The 18071-nt window shown below is 47.2% G+C and overlaps 1 protein-coding gene across 2 annotated transcripts in view; it reads left to right on the top strand.

Annotated features, from left to right (window-relative positions):
• Positions 1-1443: 1443 nt before the first annotated feature.
• LOC120524909 (tensin-2-like) overlaps positions 1444-18071 on the top strand; it is a 218250-nt gene continuing 201622 nt past the window's right edge. For both annotated transcript variants that reach the window (XM_039746766.1, XM_039746765.1), the window contains exon 1: positions 1444-1647. In XM_039746766.1, the coding sequence (XP_039602700.1) occupies positions 1531-1647 (117 nt within the window). In that variant the 5' untranslated portion in view covers positions 1444-1530. The remainder of the gene's footprint in view (positions 1648-18071) is intronic.

Genomic DNA, 18071 nt, shown 5'->3' with positions numbered 1-18071 from the left:
CTGGTAGAACACCAGACCTGTCGCCGCCTTTTGAATCATCTGCAGTGGCATGGTAGCACAGGCTGGCACTCCTGCCAGTGGTCCTGAAGTGACTCAGCCAAAGCCTGGACCAGGAGTTCTGCTGATCTCATCTTGCAGATGACATACAAAGTTAATCTGCTAGACGAGTGGCAGTTGCATCTGGTCATCAATCACCACCCCAAGGTTGTGTACTGACTCGGTGGGTATTAATATATAAAGAGCCCCTCTGAGCAGAGATGGACTGGCTGGTATAACATTGAGCTCTATCTTCATGGAGTTCATGAAGATCCTTTGGAGATATCAGTGAGCCAAGCCGAGATTCTAGCTGGTGCCGTGTGGTCCTCTGATCATCGGCAGACCACTGATGTGACAGTCCGTGGTGCTGGATGATGGGGACTAGGGAGGCGGTGTACAGAGAGAAGAGAGAAAGAGGGCCCAGCACCTGTGCCCGGGGAGCCCCCATTCTGTTATGACCTACAGAGGTCCCAATAATTACTCAAAATGCCCACTAGAGGGGGAATTGACTACCAAACTCCGGCTAGTAATGAAAAGGGTCACAGAAGGGATGCCCTTCCAAAGCACATGCCTCACAGAACCCTGTGGGAAAACAAGAGGAGCAGGGACAAGGAGGACCAAGAGGGGACCATACGATGGCCGATTTGGCCATTAGTAGGAAAAGTATGAGTGCCAAGTGAGGCGTTGATGAGGTGAAGGTGTGTGACTGCAGAATGGAGGGCGTGAAGGGGGGAATGGGGTCAGGTGGGCACATAGAGGGGCGAGGTTGGTGAGAAAGTGGGGAATGGGATGGGAGCAGACTGACTGGCGGGGTAATGAGAACTGACAGCTGTAGGCCGCCACCTTTTCAGCACAGTCATCCAGAGTGGCGGACCCTCAAGGTGGAGGGGTTGTAGTAGAGCAGCAGTGTCAGTCGCGTCTGCCATTCCCCCGTGGCACCGCTTGCAAAAGGAAATGAGATGACATCTCAAACAAGATGTCGTTGACCTTTAGTGAGTGTTAAAGCTACGCGACATCCGGCAGTTCATTTGTTCGCTAATGGGACCCTCTTCCCTGTATGACTACTTGGCAGCTAAGAGTTAATTTGCTTCACAAAAGTCCCATCCGCACAATGCCGGTATTCCCAGGATGCGTTAGGAAGTACTTCAGTGTGGAGTTACTCACTCACTTGGCTGGCTGACGACACGTGAGGATGCCACCCCGGTGCCCCCTACGTTGAAGTGGAGTTTTGCTACCCGAGCTGAGACCTGACAGCTTTTGGACCACCGCCGGTTACATAGCAATCCGGGCAGGGGGATGTGAATGAGCCAGGAAAGAGTCGGAGGAGGAGGAGGAGGAGGAGGAGCTTACAGCCTGCTGGGAAGAAGAAACAGCTGTCAGATTGGGAAGAGGGAAAAAAAAAAATCCACTCCAGTCGGCGGGGAAAACGAGAGAAGAGGAGCAGGAGCAGGAACAGGAGCAGGGAAAAGGGGGACCAAGAGGGGACCGTCCTCTATGGGGTGTGCCCTGAGCTCCGAGTGCTGCGGAGAAGAGCTGTGCCCCGTGCCAGTGGGGGCACCGGCCACTGGAGATGGGGGGCTAACGAAGGACATGAAAATGAAGCAGACTAAGGTAAGAGTTATGGGATGGGACAAGTGGAGGGAGGGTGGGACGGTGGGAGTCACTTACTTGTTTTGATTCTTTTTTTGGCAAATCTTACTGCAATTGTGCTGCCTGAGGAAGTTCCTTCTCCAACCTTGGATCGATTTAATGATACACATTGTAAGGGCTTGGTTAGGGGGGGCACCAGATGTTTATTTTGACATGCAGATGCTTCCTATCAATGGAGCCTGCAGATTAAGCTGCTTTGAATCCCCTTCAACATCACCACCCCCCCACCCCCAACCAAAAATAAACTAGGCTGTGCCAAGCAAAGTATCACCAGGTTGCCAAATATTGTAATGACGTACAAAAGGTGGTCACGTCCAAGAAAAGCATAAAGCCTCGTCTATACTTACCCTACGCGTGAAGTGCGTGGCTGTATGCGCTGTCAGCAACCAAAATGCATTCCTACGTGTGGCGGCCCATTCGATGGGCACACCGATATCCTCCCGGTCAGTAGGTGGCAGTGAGTGGTCCATGTCATGTCATGGTGGAGGAATCGAATTCAGTTCTGTCAGTCAGTCAGTCCTTGCCTAAGCCACTTAGTTCTGAACAGGATCATATGGGGAAGCCATAGGGCACAAGGCAGGGGGGCACAGGGTGCCAGTCCATCGCAAACACACCCCAAGGCCAATTTGGGACCATCAATCCACTTAACCTGCACGTCTTTGGACTGTGGGAGGAAAACGGACCACCCAAGTGAATTGCTTAGTGAAAGATGTTGATGGTGGTGGGCCGGTAGTGCAGATTGGGACAGAGTGTCAGACCCAATAACGAAAAGTGACAAAGAGGGGACGAGTGTGACATTCTCGTGACATACATGATGAACAGATAGGCACACTTTAAATTTTTGGGGGTTTTCCTTGTGCTTTGATGACTTGTTGTGTTTGTGGATGCCTTCGGTGGGGTTTTAGGTGCCAGTGAGCCCAGAAACACCAGGCACAACTTCCACAGGCACAATTCCAAGTTTCTTTGAACTGCATAAGGATACTTTGACAGGCTTTTAGGTTGGTCCACGCTGTAGAAGCCGGTAACTCAATCGCCTTTCTGTCACCTGCCACCTCCACGTTGAGTGTCATCCTTTTCCTCCCGACTCTGACTCACCTACAGTAAGTGGCTCCTTTTACGTTGTGCCCAGGAGTACCTCCGATGTCACGGCATAGCATGGCACTTCTGGGTCATTCTTCCCCAAAGTTGGGAGACCTTTAATCAGCAGCACCCTCTTATGCCACCCAGGGTTGCCCTTCCAAACTACATGTCCCCTGGAACCCATGGGGGTCCAAATTGGGACCATCCTAGAGTAGCATTGCCACCTTTTGCCTCTAGGGGATAAAGTGTCCCCAAGAACCAATCTGCCCCAGTCCATCCATTATATGGCCACCCCGACTGGGATAGGCGCCTAGTGCCCTCCTGGGCCGGGCAGCAGCTCTGCTTCATCTAGTCCATCCAGTCTGGCTGGGTAAAGTATTTTTATTCACCCCATTATGACAGTTACACGTCAAACTCATTCATCGTTAATCCTGCTGGTACCCACTTCAGCCAGGTAGGATCACATCTGCACCCAGCTTGTCCTAGAAATTTGCCAGCAATGCCAGTGTAGTCAGTAAGACCTCTCTGTGCAGCGTTCAGAAAATGGCTAATGTGAGTGTGGCGTGCAAAGGTCCATCATTGTCATCATGGATTCATCGAGTGTCACCCTGTGGAGAGCAGGGTGACAGTAAGGGGTACTTTGAGTTTTGTATATTTTGAAATACTTGATGAAATAAACCTGAAACAATGTCAAAAAAAAGGGTTGGGATGCCATGGGGTGCCGGGTTTAACGTTGAAATATGATGTTTTCAGGAGGGTGGATGACACATGTGTGTGCGTGTGTGTGTGTGTGTGCCACTCCTTCACTGGCCTTCAGGTGATGCCCTTTTGTTGTACTGTCCTCTTTTATATGTTGGCTGAGGAGGCGGGCTCTAATGATGTCACAGCTGTTCTGATTGGTCGGTGTCTTTAAAGCTGGAATTGGAGCTTTTGGGTTGCTGTGCCACGCTGATCTCTTTCCCCCCGTGCACACCTTAGTTCGTTCTGGCGTTTCTTTTGCATACAGCTCTATAGCACCTTTATCGATGATTAGCATTATTTCAAATTACCCAGCATCCTCTGATTTATAAATTCATGTACTCCAGGGTGGTGAAATTAAAAAAAGTACAAATAAAAATAAGATCTGACCTCTGGCTCAGGCATGGATGGCTGCTCGTTTCTTGCCTTTGAACCCTCAGATTATTCAAAAGCAATAGAATGAAGAAAAAGGAAGGGAGTGAGCGAGAAGAAGTCGAGAAAACATCCTCGGCCTTCCTGAAGAGTGCTCTGCCACGTCTGCCAGGATGGTTTCACGCACTTCCCCATGTCCGGCTGCCACCCTTAAATCAACTAATCAGCCTGGTGCTGACAGGTGCTTCCTGCTGGCATCTGGAGAGAGATAGAGAGAGACAGCAGAGAGGATGTCATGGGTTCCATCTTGACATTTGCATCCAGTTGTTTTTTTAAAGGGAAGTGGGCAGGCCTGTGCCACCGATATTTATAGTTGGCAATCAGTGGGACCGGAGGAGCCGTAGTCTTATGTGATGCAATGAGTCAAAGGGACCGTCAATCAACTGCAAGGGCGGCACCCAAAAATTCCTGAAACCATTAAAAAAAATCTTTATTATAAAACATATGTCACCTTCGGAATGTTCTCCTTGAGGTGCAATCCTCCTGTCCCAGCGTTTGTCCCATTCCTGGAATTCATCTTTTGTCACCGTGTCAAGTGACGTTGCCATTTTTTCCTGTGTTTCTTTCATGGTGGCCAGTGTTTAAAGTGGGCTCGTACTTTACCAGTATGTAGTACCGGCTCATCTTCCATTTTTAACATAGAGTGCCATCACCTCCCCTTAGGGTATCTGTGTTGTGAGTGCCACTGAGGACAGACTGTCATCCCGACTGGACAGCGGCATGACTTCAGGATAAAATGGAAGGTGCCAGGGGACAGACAAGCAGAAGCTGGTGGCCAGAAGCTGTGCCACCCATGAAATGTTAGGTGGCAGTGGTCCACGGGAGGCGTCCCAGCTTGGACACCCGCAGGGCTTCATGGGAACTGGAATCCAGGAGTGAAGCCCTTTTGGGGTCCCTGGGTGCCATAAGGGGGCTCTGTCAAGGGAGGACTACTCTGGTTCTCAAACAACCTGGAAATTCTCCCCACAAGTCATGCCGGGTCACCAGGTCATCAGGGGCTACTCCAGGTCCAGTTTTAAAGGAATCCATTGATGTATCTCGGGGAGTCAGAGTTGGGAGGCAGCGGGTGACACTCAATTGAGGTGGAAGAAGACAAAAAGCTTTATAGCTTGTACGTTTTTTGGGGGCTGATTCACTGCTTGTGTGCTTGTTGGATTTAAAAATCAATCAATTGAACCCGCGGTGACTGTGTTGGGTATTATGGAGTCGATGTACATTTGTTGAATGCCGCAATTGGCTCTAGTTGGTTCCCAGTGCAATTTGCCAGCACGCCGGAGCTGATCAGTCCATGCCATACATTCATTGAGCAGCCAGCTCGTGACCACTGGCACCCCCCATAGCGAATCAGCATCACTGTCCCTGGGATGGACTAGCCTGCCAGCATCAGAGTTGGCCGCCGTGTGCTCCTGTGCAGCCAGTTCAAGCGCACTTGGCTCGGTGATTTACTGAATTTCATCAATGGAGTCAGTTGCACCTTGTACATATAATAATAGATTGTTCCAATAGTTTTTTTAAATAATTTTTACAGTTCATTGGCAGGATGTAAAATGATCCGTGTTGCAGTAATTGTGATGCTCTTTGCATGAAAAAAAATATGCGTTCCATTAAAATTTCACTTTTTCTTGGTGAATTGTGACGTTTCCTTAAAAAGTGCAGGAAAAATATATTTGCCGTCCGGGGGTTGCATTAACCTCCCCACAAGTGCGTGGCGGTTTAAGGGTTAAAAAGTGCAACAAAAAAGTATGTGGCGTCCTTGCATTAACCCCTCTAAGTATGTGGCATCCAGGGGGTGCATTAACCCCCCTAAGTATGTGGCGTCCGGGGGGTGCATTAACCCCTAAGTATGTGGCATCTGGGGGGTGCATTAACCCCCCTAAGTATGTGGCATCCGGGGTGCATTAACCCCCCTAAGTATGTGGCATCCGGGGGTGCATTAACCCCCCTAAGTATGTGGCATCCGGGGGTGCATTAACCCCCCTAAGTATGTGGCATCTGGGGGGTGCATTAACCCCCCTAAGTATGTGGCGTCTGGGGGGGTGCATTAACCCCCCTAAGTATGTGGCATCTGGGGGTGCATTAACCCCCCTAAGTATGTGGCATCTGAGAGGGTGCATTAACAACCCCCCCAAGTATGTGGCAGTTTAAGGGTTAAGCTCATTCCTTCGCAGCCTTCACTTCAGATTACAGGCGTCACCGACGGATCATTTCAAAGCTCGTTTTTTCCGCTCTCTCGTGTCTAACATGGACTATCGCGTACTTAATTCAAGCAGTTTAGAATGATCGCTTTTTTGAATGCGCCGGTGACATCGCGACTCGATACGTCCGATCAGAGCACAGTAGCCTTGAACGATGACGCCAAAGCGTAAATCCGATGCAAGTGCCGGGGATGCGTCAAAGAAAACAATTACCAAGGGCCTAGAAACTCCAGAGCTAAAAACGTTTTCGACAAAAGGGTTAGCTGAAGCCTTTCGTCTCATTGAAGCAGGGATGGCAAAGGGAGAGGAAGCAAGACCCTAATCCTGAGCGGGTCACCCAAGCCTATCGTACCGTTACTGAGGGCCTCAGCTGTAATGAGAAAAACGCATCTCGTGTGCAACCCGGGGACTGCCTGTATAAATTATACACTATTTATAAAATTCATTTTAGGCATTTTGAATAATTATACTCGGTATATGAGATTCTAATGGGGTTATTTTATTTATGGTTTAAGGGCTTTTCTGCTTCATGCTCTATTTATTAGGATGGCTTCTCCTTTATTCTCCACACAGAATAATGGTAAGTGACTCCCAGTACCTCGTTAACCAAAATTGTAGGAAGAACTGGGCCTCATCTTTGAATTGCCGCCTGCTGCTTTTCCCATAAAAACCCCTCTCAGTCCCTCCTCTGATGAAGACCAAGAATGGTCGAAACGTTAGGCGACTGACCCAGCTCAGCTCGTCAGGAGGGACATCTGCTGGATGTCGAGGGTGCGAAGCAGCAAACCCACACATCGTTTTTGGTTAAAAACTTGTCGACTGCCTATGCCCTGTCGTGGTGTGAAGTTCGGGTGCGCCATTTCACCGGATATTTCTTTTCCCCCCCGTCAACGACTCAGCTGTTCTATTTAACTCTTTCAGGGCGGATGTCGACTTTTGTCGAAATTCAGGGGTTGAAGGGCGGTAATCAGCCGTAAATGGTGACCAAACTCGCTGTTTTAGTGCGCCTCTCTTTGCTAGATGGATGGTTAGCTTCATTGATTTGACCTCGATTACCTGCGCATGCGTGAGTAGCGAAGAGCAAATGACCTCCCTCTAAAATGCCATCGAGACCAAAGAGAACGCACAAAGCAAAATACTCTGTGGACGACATTTTGCGTATTATTGCTGACCTGTCAGACTTTGATTTTGATGCAAGTGATCCTGAGATCGAGATCAATAATGCAAGTGAGGAATCGGCTTCAGCTGATCATGGTTCTGAACACGCTTGTGTAGCTTGATGCGCCTACAGCAACGTTCACCTGGGAAGACCACCACTTACGACGACAAGAGGTACAAACCAGATTGTGTCCCACTGCCACCCGAAGACAGGCCGGGCAACCAGCCTGCCACGCATTCCTACCGGCCATCGAACGGCCGCCCTACACGGCCACCAGAGACCCTGAACAGGCGCCAACAGCAGCCACAGCAGCAGACGTTTTACGTTGAAACCTTTGCTTTGTGCGCTTTTCAGAAAATTCAGTTGCCCTCAAAGAGTTAATGTTGACGACTGACTGTCCGTCGACGAGAGAAACAAAAAAATTCTGGAAAAATAGGATCATCGTCATTTTCCTGAAAAACGAAAAACCACCAAAGTCAAGTCGCCAGCACAACAGTAGAAACACATACACGATGCCACTCGGCGGACTGATTAAGCAGGCTGTAGGCATACGATACCTCGCTGCATTTTCGATATCTACACCCCAACCTCATTCCCGTGCTATTGACGGATGCCAGGGATTTTTGGGTCCTCCCCTTGTCTAAAGACCCCCTTGCTGTATTCATATACCACCGGTAAGGTGGACAGAGAGAGAGCGAGAGAGAAACCCTGTATAAATAACGCGTCGTACAAATGGCGTTGAAAAATCGTCTTGTCAGGCGGGAGTCAAACAGAGTCTCATCAAAGATGGCGATGTCTTCGCTTTAAGTACTTCCGGGTGGAAGAGGCGGGTCACCCGAAGTGATGTCATCAATGTTAAAGCCGCCAATCTTCCGATCTGCAGAGAACAAAACACGAGTACTCCGCGCCAACCTGTAGAACGGCGAGGAATTACCGTTACTGGAGCCCTTAAGCTGCCCCCCCTGTGTGCAGGCGCGTGCCGCACGTTTAAAGACCCTTCGTTTATCTCACAATCCGGCTCTTGTTTTTAATATTTTGCAGCTATTCCCTAGGTCCGTATTATCATTTTAACATGTTGGCGGCCACCAATGTAAACTCAGGGTGTTATTTTAATGCGTTATTTGCACGCATTGTTATTAATCTAAATGACAATAGTGAATTGTTTTCTCTAAAAAAAAAATAAAATCTTTTGAAGTTACCTCATAGTCGGCACTTGGAACAGAAGACTCTGGGTCTTCCAAGTCAGATCTCGCACAGTTTGTTGAAATCGAAAAGTCGCAGCTTCCGTCCGAACTTCGTAGCGGTGAGATGCCAGTCGTTGAGGGATATTCAGAAGGCTCTGGTTCTGCGTATGTCAGTTATGTTTGTGAAAGATTATCCACGTTATAGCTGACAAGAACTGACCGTGAAGCGTTCTCTTCTACGGCACCACTTTGATTTTCCGTTGCTATTTCATTCTCCTTTTCACGTGTTAACCGCGAGTTTGCTCGTATTTGGCACCGCAGCCCCTTTTGAGATAACTCCAGGGTGGCAGCCGCCTATTGATTGCCAACTACAAGTTAACTCATTTTTAGCATTCAACGTGTTAATCATCCTTTCTAAGGTTTGCGAGGCCAAGGACCTCCCGTGGTTAAGAGTATTTCGGTTTCTATGCATTTTTTTTTTTTTTAACAATTTAACAAAATGAAGTGCGTCCTCCCGTGGGTCCGTGGTGTTTATCATTTTGGGGCCTCTCTGTTAATTGGTTGCTAGGTGAGGTCACCCAGAAGGGAGGTGGATCAAGCAGATCGGGCGGCGGCGTCACGTGGGAGCTGGAGTAGGCATACAGCGTGCATACGCACTTACAGCCGTGGCCAAGCGTTGTGAGAAGGACACAAGTTGGCTGCTTCAGTGTTGTTAGATCTTCCTGTCAGACTAGGGGGCTCTGCCACCTACTCGCTTCGCGTACCAACTCCCAGGCGGGCCCTACACGCTACCCACTTCACTGCTCTGCCACTCGCGTATGGGCAAGCAGATGTACAATTTAAACAGATTATTTCATGGGAACTGTTACATATGCACAATAGACCTGACTATTTTACAGTACATCTCGCCTGAAGAAGGGGCCTGAGTTGCCTCGAAAGCTTGCATATTGTAATCTTTTTAGTTAGCCAATAAAAGGTGTCATTTTGCTTGGCTCTTCTCTACATTCATAATGGCTAACACGGTACAACACCCTAGTACTACGGTACAGTGAGTAATTAATCATAAAAAATATGAATTGAAAGAAAATGATGTTTCATGTTGCATATGGATTTGTATCCATTGTGACAGACAGGGGGCGCTGTCGCCCCCTTGAACCCTCTGATCAGACACCAGACACCAGATAAAAGTCCAATAATAATTTTTATTCGGACCAAAGTGTGCACAAAGCACCCTCCACTCCACTATAGTCATAAACTATAACAATACAATAAACAATAATCAATCCTCCACTCCCAGACGTGTTGTCCCTCAGCTCGCCAGTCTGGGATTTCCCATAGTCCTTTTATAGTCCCTGACCAGGAAGTGTTTCCGATCCTCTCAGTCCATGTGATTCTTATCACTTCCGGGTCAGATCAAAATTCTTCTTCTTCATCCCGGAAGTACGTCATTTATTCTATTGCTGTGATTAAGACGTACTTCCGGGTTAGAGGTAAAATAGAAGTTTCAGAGCCTCTCTGCAGCATCCCATGGCGGCCCCGACGTTACAGGAAAACTCCAATGTCCATGATGCCCTGCTGGAATTCGGGGCATCTCCATGTCGCAGGGATGGCTCCCTCTGGCGCCATGGGGGTACTGGCCGGGATGAATAGTCCACACCATTATTGGCTGTAGAATTTCTAATACGTCCAGTCGTTTAACTCTTTCGATTCTTTGTTGCATGGCTTCTCCGTAATCATAAATCTAAACCTGTCCGAATTGTGGTTTCTTTGAAATTAAACTTGTCGTAGCTTTAATTATTGCGGGACCACAGACTCTCACAGCGCATGGTCCTGAGTCGTGTAAATCTACGCTCTGAGCATTGAATGATGGGAACGTGAACAGATTAATGTAGATTCGGATATTTCGCCCATAGTGTTTGTGGATTTCACTTTCGCCAGATAACAATCTTTTAATTCACACGGATACGCCTCTTCATTGGGAAGAAATACTACTTTTACGAATTAGACGATCTACAAGTCTCCGACTTAAACTTTAAATCTGACTAATATATTCGATCTCTTTTCGCTGTTCCGTTATTTCACCGAGTAATAATTTCCACTACTTTTCCCTGATGGCAACACAAATTAGATGATCTACAAGTCTCCGATTTAAACTTTAAAGCCTTACAAAATCTACATACCGTCATATCACCTATGTCCATATATTCGATCTCTTTTCGCTGTTCCGTTATTTCACCGAGTAATAATTTCCGTTTGTTAGCGCAAATGCGATCTTTACTCTCAGTGTTTTGAGACTTTCGAATTTTAGTACTTTCATAATCTCTGACCTGTTCTGCTCGTGTATCGCGCCAACGTTTTTGAACCTCTTTACGACGTTCTACTTTGTCTTCTACTCTTTGTCTTTTATTTCCGACCCCGCTTGGAACTGCTCAATTTTCAATTCAATTGATTATTACTTTCATTATTTTCCGAATTTGCACTTAGATTATTATCGTTCTTTTTTGAATTCTTTTCTCTCCACCGCTTTTGGGCTTCTTTCCAACGTGCTGCCCTTTCCTCGTTGCTTAGTCGTTGACGTGTCATCTAGAACATATAAAATGATTGTCCAGAAAAGGACCACATCGAAGGAAACGAATAGATTGTATGTCTTGTATTAAAATGAGGAAAACATAAACATTTATAAGAGCTGAGAGTGCAGGAAGTGTGTCTGACAAAAGCATTCACACGAATGAGAGGTGAGAGGGCGTGGGGCCGTGAACCAGAAATGGTTGAGAGGAGGACGGGACTTGTCCAAAATCTCTTGGCAAAAAGTCTCGTCTCACGGGACATGAAGTTATCTCTCTGAAAAAGTCACGTCTCAGGATTTCCTCATATAATAGAGAGATGTTTCTCTGGTATACTGAAGTAGAATTACAAGCATTTCTGAAGTTTCAAAGGCTTTTACTGACAATGACATGAAGTCTATATTTTTAGGTCTTGGCCCTTCTTTCTTTTTCAAGAGTTCTGCGATTCGCCCTGGCAGGCTGTCCATCAACTTCTGCGCCCAATCCTGACTGATGGCAGCTGCCCTTTCTTGCAGAATCAGAATTGGTGGGTTTTTGTTTGTCCACCCACCACCTCTTGAGGATTGACCACAAGGTCTCAACGGGGAGTTTCCCGGCCATAGACCCCAAATTTTGATGTTTTGTTCCCCGAGCCGCTTAGTTCTCACTTTTGCCTTCTGGCCCGGTGCTCCATCATGCTGGATTGTTCATTGTTGGTCACCAAACTAATTCATTTGCATTTATATAGCACTTTTTTTTATCAGTTACTCAAAGCGCTCAGCAATTGCACGTTAAGGGCCTTGCTCAAGGGCCCAACAGAGCAGTGTCCCTTTTGGCATTTACGGGATTTGAACTGGCAGCCTTCTGATTGGCAGTGCAGATCCCTAGCCTCAGAGCCACCACTCCTTGGCTCCTCAAACTGTTCTTGGATGGTTGGCAGAAGTTGCTCTCGCAGGAGTTTTTGGTCCCATTCTTTATTCCTGGCTGTGTTCTGAGCCCTGCACTGCCTTGGCTGACATGAAGGGTCTCAGGATGCTTTACTGTTGGCACAGTGACACAGGACCAATGGTAGCACCGCTCAGCTTTTCTTTTTTCTGGATGCCCCAAACAATCAGAAAAGGGGGTTCATCTGAGACAATGACTTGACCCCCAACAGTCCTCAGCAGTCCAATCCCAGAATATCAGTCTGTCCCTGATGTTTTCGTTGGCTTCTTTGCTACCCTTCTTGTCACCCACCAGGCCATCCTCCAAAAGTCTTCACCTCACTTCCACCTGCCTGCTGCCATTCCTGAGCAAGGCTCTACCCTGGTGGTGCCCGCAGTTAAAATCCACTTTAGGAGATGATCCTGACACTTGTTGGACTCTCTTGGGCTCCCTGAAGCCTTCTTCACCTCTCTATTGTAACTCAATCAGCGTGACAGAGTGACCTCCATCCTTGTCTTCATCACTGTCACGTGTGTGAACGAGAGGATCACCGATCATGGCTGTGTTCTTAGGCCCAATTGTGAGTGGCTTTTATTGACAATGACATGACGTTTATGCAAAGAGTCAATACAGAGTGAGTCAAAATTATGTTAACACTAATGGATTATTTTGATTTCGACCACACCTTTCCAGGTTGATGGACCATTGCCATGGCCTCCATACTCTTCTGATCTGACACTCTGTGATTTCTGGTTAAGGGGTCTGGTGAAAGAGTGCGTGGTTAGCAGGAAAGTTTGTGATATCAATGACCTGAAGGACAGAATACGGACTGCGGTATCATCTACTTCCCGTGAAGTGGCTTTAAATGGCACTGTGGCTCGTTGGTTTTTGTGTGTTGAACATGAAGGCGAACAGGTTGAGACATTCCTGTAAATCATCTTGCACATATGAAGTATGTTTTGTGAATAAATTGTTTCCGCCATTCAAATGTTAACATAATTTTGACTCACCCTGGTATTTGCAGTGTTGGCCCTTCTTTCTTTTTCAAGACCTCTGAAATTGGCCCTGGCAGGATGTCCATCAACTTCTGGGCCCAATCCTAACTGATGGCAGCCCATTCTTGCAGAATCAATGCTTGGAGTTTCTCAGAATTGGTGGGTTTCTGTTTGTTCACCTGCCGCCTCTTGAGGTTTCTCAATGGGGAGTTTCCTGGCCGTGGACCCCAAAATGTCGATGTTTTGTTCCCTGAGCCACTTAGTTGTCACTTTTGCCCTTATGACCCAGTGCTCCATCATGCTGGATTGTTCATTGTTGGTCACCAAACTTGTAACGGTGCTACACGAGTGATGTTGTCCTAAATGTATTTTGTTGCCTCGTCCCGTCCCGTCTTTCGTAGTGTCGTCCTGTTTACATGCTCTGTGTGTCTTTGTAAATATGCTCCCCTGAAAAAACAAAGGGGGAAGGATAACACTGTGGGACCGTAGCCCCTCATGTTAATTTGACCTGTCAATCCCATCACCTGCATCCGGGTCATTCACTATTTAAACAGGAGGACAACAAGGTAAAAAATAAAAAGAATCCCATTCTGCTATAGCGATAAGCATGGTGAGACTGTGTCTTGTTGTTTGGGGAGAGGAGCAAGCCATCATTTTCATCCGTATATAATCGCCACAGGACACATCTCCAGCTGAACAAGGTTCACAAACGTTATTCATTTTCCATTTAATCGTCTGGACTTTTACGTGCGTTTCGTATTTTCTCTGTGTCAGTGTGGGGTCAAGGGAGGGTTCATGTTGTATATTAACTTTTTGCTGCACCTTTTTAAATTTACATTCCGCCAGTCACTTTTGGGGTTGAGTGTTACGTCGGGTCAGGTTGGGGTGTGAAATATAAACTGCTTAAAAAAATGAAAGGAGCACTTTGTTAATCCGAGTGTTGCATCAAGTCAATGACGCTTGTGGGCTGTTGATCTGCTCAGTGAAGTAGCAGAGGGGCTTGTTCATCAGTTTCAGCTGCTTTGATGCACTAGAGGGGCCACAATGAGAAGACCCCCAGAACAGGAATGAATGGTTTCAAAGGTGGAGGGAGGCCACTGACATTTTTCCCTCCTCATCTGTTTTGTCACTCGTTTTGCATTTGGCTACGCTCAGTGTCACTACTGGTAGCATTAGGCCATACCTGGACCCTACAGAGCTGGCACAGGTAGTCCAACTTCTCCAGGATGGGAGGCACATCAATACGTGGCATTGCCAGAAGGTCTGCCGTGTCTCCCAGCACAGTCTCAAGGGCATGGAGGAGATTCCAGGAGACAAGCAGTTACTCGAGGAGAGCTGGACAGGGCCCCTCATAGAAGGTCCTTAACCCATCAGCAGGACTGGTATCTGCTCCTTTGGGTGAGGAGGAACAGGATGAGCACTGGCAGAGCCTACAAAATGACCTCCAGCAGGCAGGCCACTGGTGTGAATGTCTCTGACCAAACAATCAGAATCAGACTTCATGAGGGTGGCCTGAGGGCCCAAAGACCTCTAGTGGGCATCGTGGAGCTCGATTGGCATTTACCATAGAATACCAGAATTGGCAGGTCCACCACTGGCAGGCACCCTGTGCTTTTCACAGATGAGAGCAGGTTCACCCTGAGCACGTGTGACAGACGTGAAAGGGTCCGGAGAAGCCGTGGAGTACATTATGATGCCTATAACATCGTTCAGTATGACCGGTTTGGTGGTGGGTCAGTGATGGTCAGTTTGGGGGCATATCCATAGAGGTACGCACAGACCTCAACAGCCTGCACAACAGCATCTTGACTGCCATTAGGTATCAGGATGAAATCCTTGGACCCATTGTCAGACCCTATGCTGGTGCAATGGCTCCTGGGTTCCTGCTGGTGCACCATAATGGCCGGCCTCATGTGGCGAGAGGATGAAGGAATTGATCCCATTGACTGCCCCGTACGTTCACTCGCCTGACCTCAATCTAATAGAACACCTCTGGGTGGGACATTATGTTTGGGTCCATCTGACCAGGAGCTCAGTGATGTCCTGGTCCAGATCTGGGAGGAGATCCCCCAGGACACCATCTGTCATCTCATTAGGATGTCGTCAGGCATGGTGGGGGGACATACAAACTACTGAGTACGATTTGGAGTTGCTGCAATGACATTTCGGCCAAATGGACTCGCCTGCCTGCCACATCATTTTGTCCCTTTGATTTTTGGGGTTCATCATTTTCATTCCTTCCTTCCTTTCATTCCTAACACATCACCATATCAGTCCATAGCAGTACAGACAGCCAGCAGGATTTTCTTTCAGAATGACATCTGATGTGTTTTCAAAGTGGTCCTTTAAGTTTTTTCAGCAGTTTACATTGTTTGGAGGGTGGCATGGTGGCACAGTGGTAGTGCTGCTGCCTTGCAATTAGAAGACCCCCAGGTTTGCTTCCCAGGTCCTCCCTGCGTGGAGTTTGCATGCTCTTCCCATGTCTGCGTGGGTTTCCTCCCACAGTCCAACGACATGCAGGTTAGGTGCATTGGTGATCCTAAATTGTCCCTAGTGTGTGCTTGGTGTGTGGGTGTGTGTGCCCTGCGGTGGGTTGGCACCCTGCCAAGGGATTTGTTCATGCCTTGCACCCTGTGCTGGCTGGGATTGGCTCCAGCAGACCCCCGTGACCCTGTAGTTAGGATATAGCGGGTTGGACAATGACTGACTGACTCACGTTGTTTGGAGTTTGTTTCATTTCTTTTTTTATTATTAATTTGTACTCATTTTATTATTTTACATATTTGACTTATCTCTGATCGTCGATTGGGGAAGTTTATTTGGAAGAAGTACGGCTTGTCAGGTCTAACGCCCTCACGGGTCTTGGTGGTGTAGCTGCCGGTTAGGGAGATTGAGTCGGCCATTCCAAGCTGTTCTTCGATGGTTGGCTGATGTTTCTCTCGCAGGATGATTTTGGTAAAATTTGGTTTGGAAACGCCTTTCTGTTTTGGGAGACACCTTGGTGATCTTGGACGACCACCTCGTGTCTTCTCACTATGCCACATCTACCACAGCCTCCCAGTCTTTAGTCTGGTGGTCTCTGGCCCCGGGTTTTTATCCCCTCTACGCAGCTCTCTGGGCTTCAGTCCATCACTTTGGTTCCACCTGCACGGCATGTCACTGATCAGGAGCAGCTCCATCAAGCACTGGGCTCAATGCCGACAAAGATGTCACATGTTTGAACGTTGGAGTTAACGCGCTGGATTACTGTGTGGGTTTCTTTAAGGACGTTCTCATATCTTGATGTGTTGCTTCACTTCTTGCCAAAGGAATGTTTGGAACTCTAGATGCGCTCTTTGCTGTTGACACACAAAACCAAAAAAAAAATAACAGCCGTCTAAGACCATGTGAAGTGCCTCAGACCTTTGGATGGTATTGAACGTGGAGTTACAATACAATACAATTTATTTTTGTATCGCACAAAATCACACAAGGAGTGCCGCAATGAGCTTTAACAGAGCCTGCCTTTAGACAGGGGCCTTGACTCTTTAAGAAGAGAAAAGCCTTGTAGGGAAAAAAAAAATGGAAGAAACCTCAGGAAAGGCCAGTTCAAAGAGAGACCCCTTTCCAGGTAGGGTGGGTGTACCGTGGGTGTCAAAAAATACACAGAACAGGACACAAGTCATCATCAATACAATACAATAGAACAATAGAAACATTACAAGTTCACAGCAGAATTCAACAGTAGATGATATCCCATAATATGATTTGGATTTGTTCAGAGAGTCCTGGAGACCTCAGCCATCAAGCTGCATCCCCCATTGGCCATTGCACAGCTGAGTCAGTACTGGGTCAGCCAATCCGATGAAAGGATCCCTCTACCCCACGATTCCTGCCATCCTCCATCAGAGGTGACTTTACCTGAGGCAGGCAGAACAACTTAGCAGGTGGGCACTGGCACCAAGTGCCACTTTTGAGTACCGAGAAGAGCAACAGAACAGGTGAGGAGTGTTAGTAACAAATTCTAACTCTCATATTACAGTGGAACCTCGGTTTGCGAGCGTCATTTGTTCCGGAAACGTGCTTGTAATCCAAAGTACTCGTATAAAACCAAGGAGCTGGTGGTGGATTTTAGGAGGCCCAGGCCCCTCACGGACCCCGTGATCATCAGAGGTGACTGTGCATAGGGTGCAGACCTATAAATACCTGAGAGTGCAGCTGGATGACAAATTGGACTGGACTTCCAGTACTGATGATCTGTGTAAGAAAGGACAGAGCCGACTATACTTCATTAGAAGGCGGGCGTCCTTCAAGATCTGCAAGATCTCGGTTGTGGCGAGCGCCCTCTTCTACGCGGTGGTATGCTGGGGAGGCAGCATAAAGAAGAAGGACGCCTCACACCTGGACAGACTGGTGAGGAAGGCAGGCTCTATTGTAGGCACGGAGCTGGACAGTCTGACATCCGTGGCAGAGCGACGGGCGCTGAGCAGACTCCTGTCAGTCATGGAGAATCAACTGCATCCACTGAACAGGATCATCTCCAGACAGAGGAGCAGCTTCAGCGACAGACAGACTGCTGTCACCGTCCTGCTCCACTGACAGACTGAGGAGACCCCACACTATGCGACTCTTCAATTCCACCTGGGGGGGGTAAACATTAACATTATACAAAGTTATTGTCTGTTATACCTGCATTGTTATCACTCTTTAATTTAATATTGTGTTTATCAGTATGCAGCTGCTGGAGGATGTGAATTTAACCTTGGGATTAATAAAGTATCTATCTATCTATCTATCTATCTATCTATCTATCTATCTATCTATCTATCTATCTATCTATCTATCTATCTATCTATCTATTATATAGTGCCTTTCACATCTTTCACATCTATCTATCTATCTATCTATCTATCTATCTATCTATCTATCTATCTATCTATCATATAGTGCCTTTCACCCATCTATCTATCTATCTATCTATCTATCTATCTATCTATCTATCTATCTATCTATCTATCTATCTATCTATCTATCTATCTATCTATCTATCTATCTATCTATCTATCTATCTATATCAAAGCGAGTATCCCCAATAAGAAATGATGGAAACTCAGATGATTCGTTTCACAGCCCACAAATATTTATATAAAAATGAT

The sequence above is a fragment of the Polypterus senegalus genome, chromosome 3, assembly GCF_016835505.1.
Source record: "Polypterus senegalus isolate Bchr_013 chromosome 3, ASM1683550v1, whole genome shotgun sequence".
Taxonomy (NCBI): Eukaryota; Metazoa; Chordata; class Cladistia; order Polypteriformes; family Polypteridae; genus Polypterus; species Polypterus senegalus.
The sequence above is the reverse complement of the archived record's forward strand: the minus strand, read 5'-3'. Positions and strand labels throughout refer to the sequence as shown.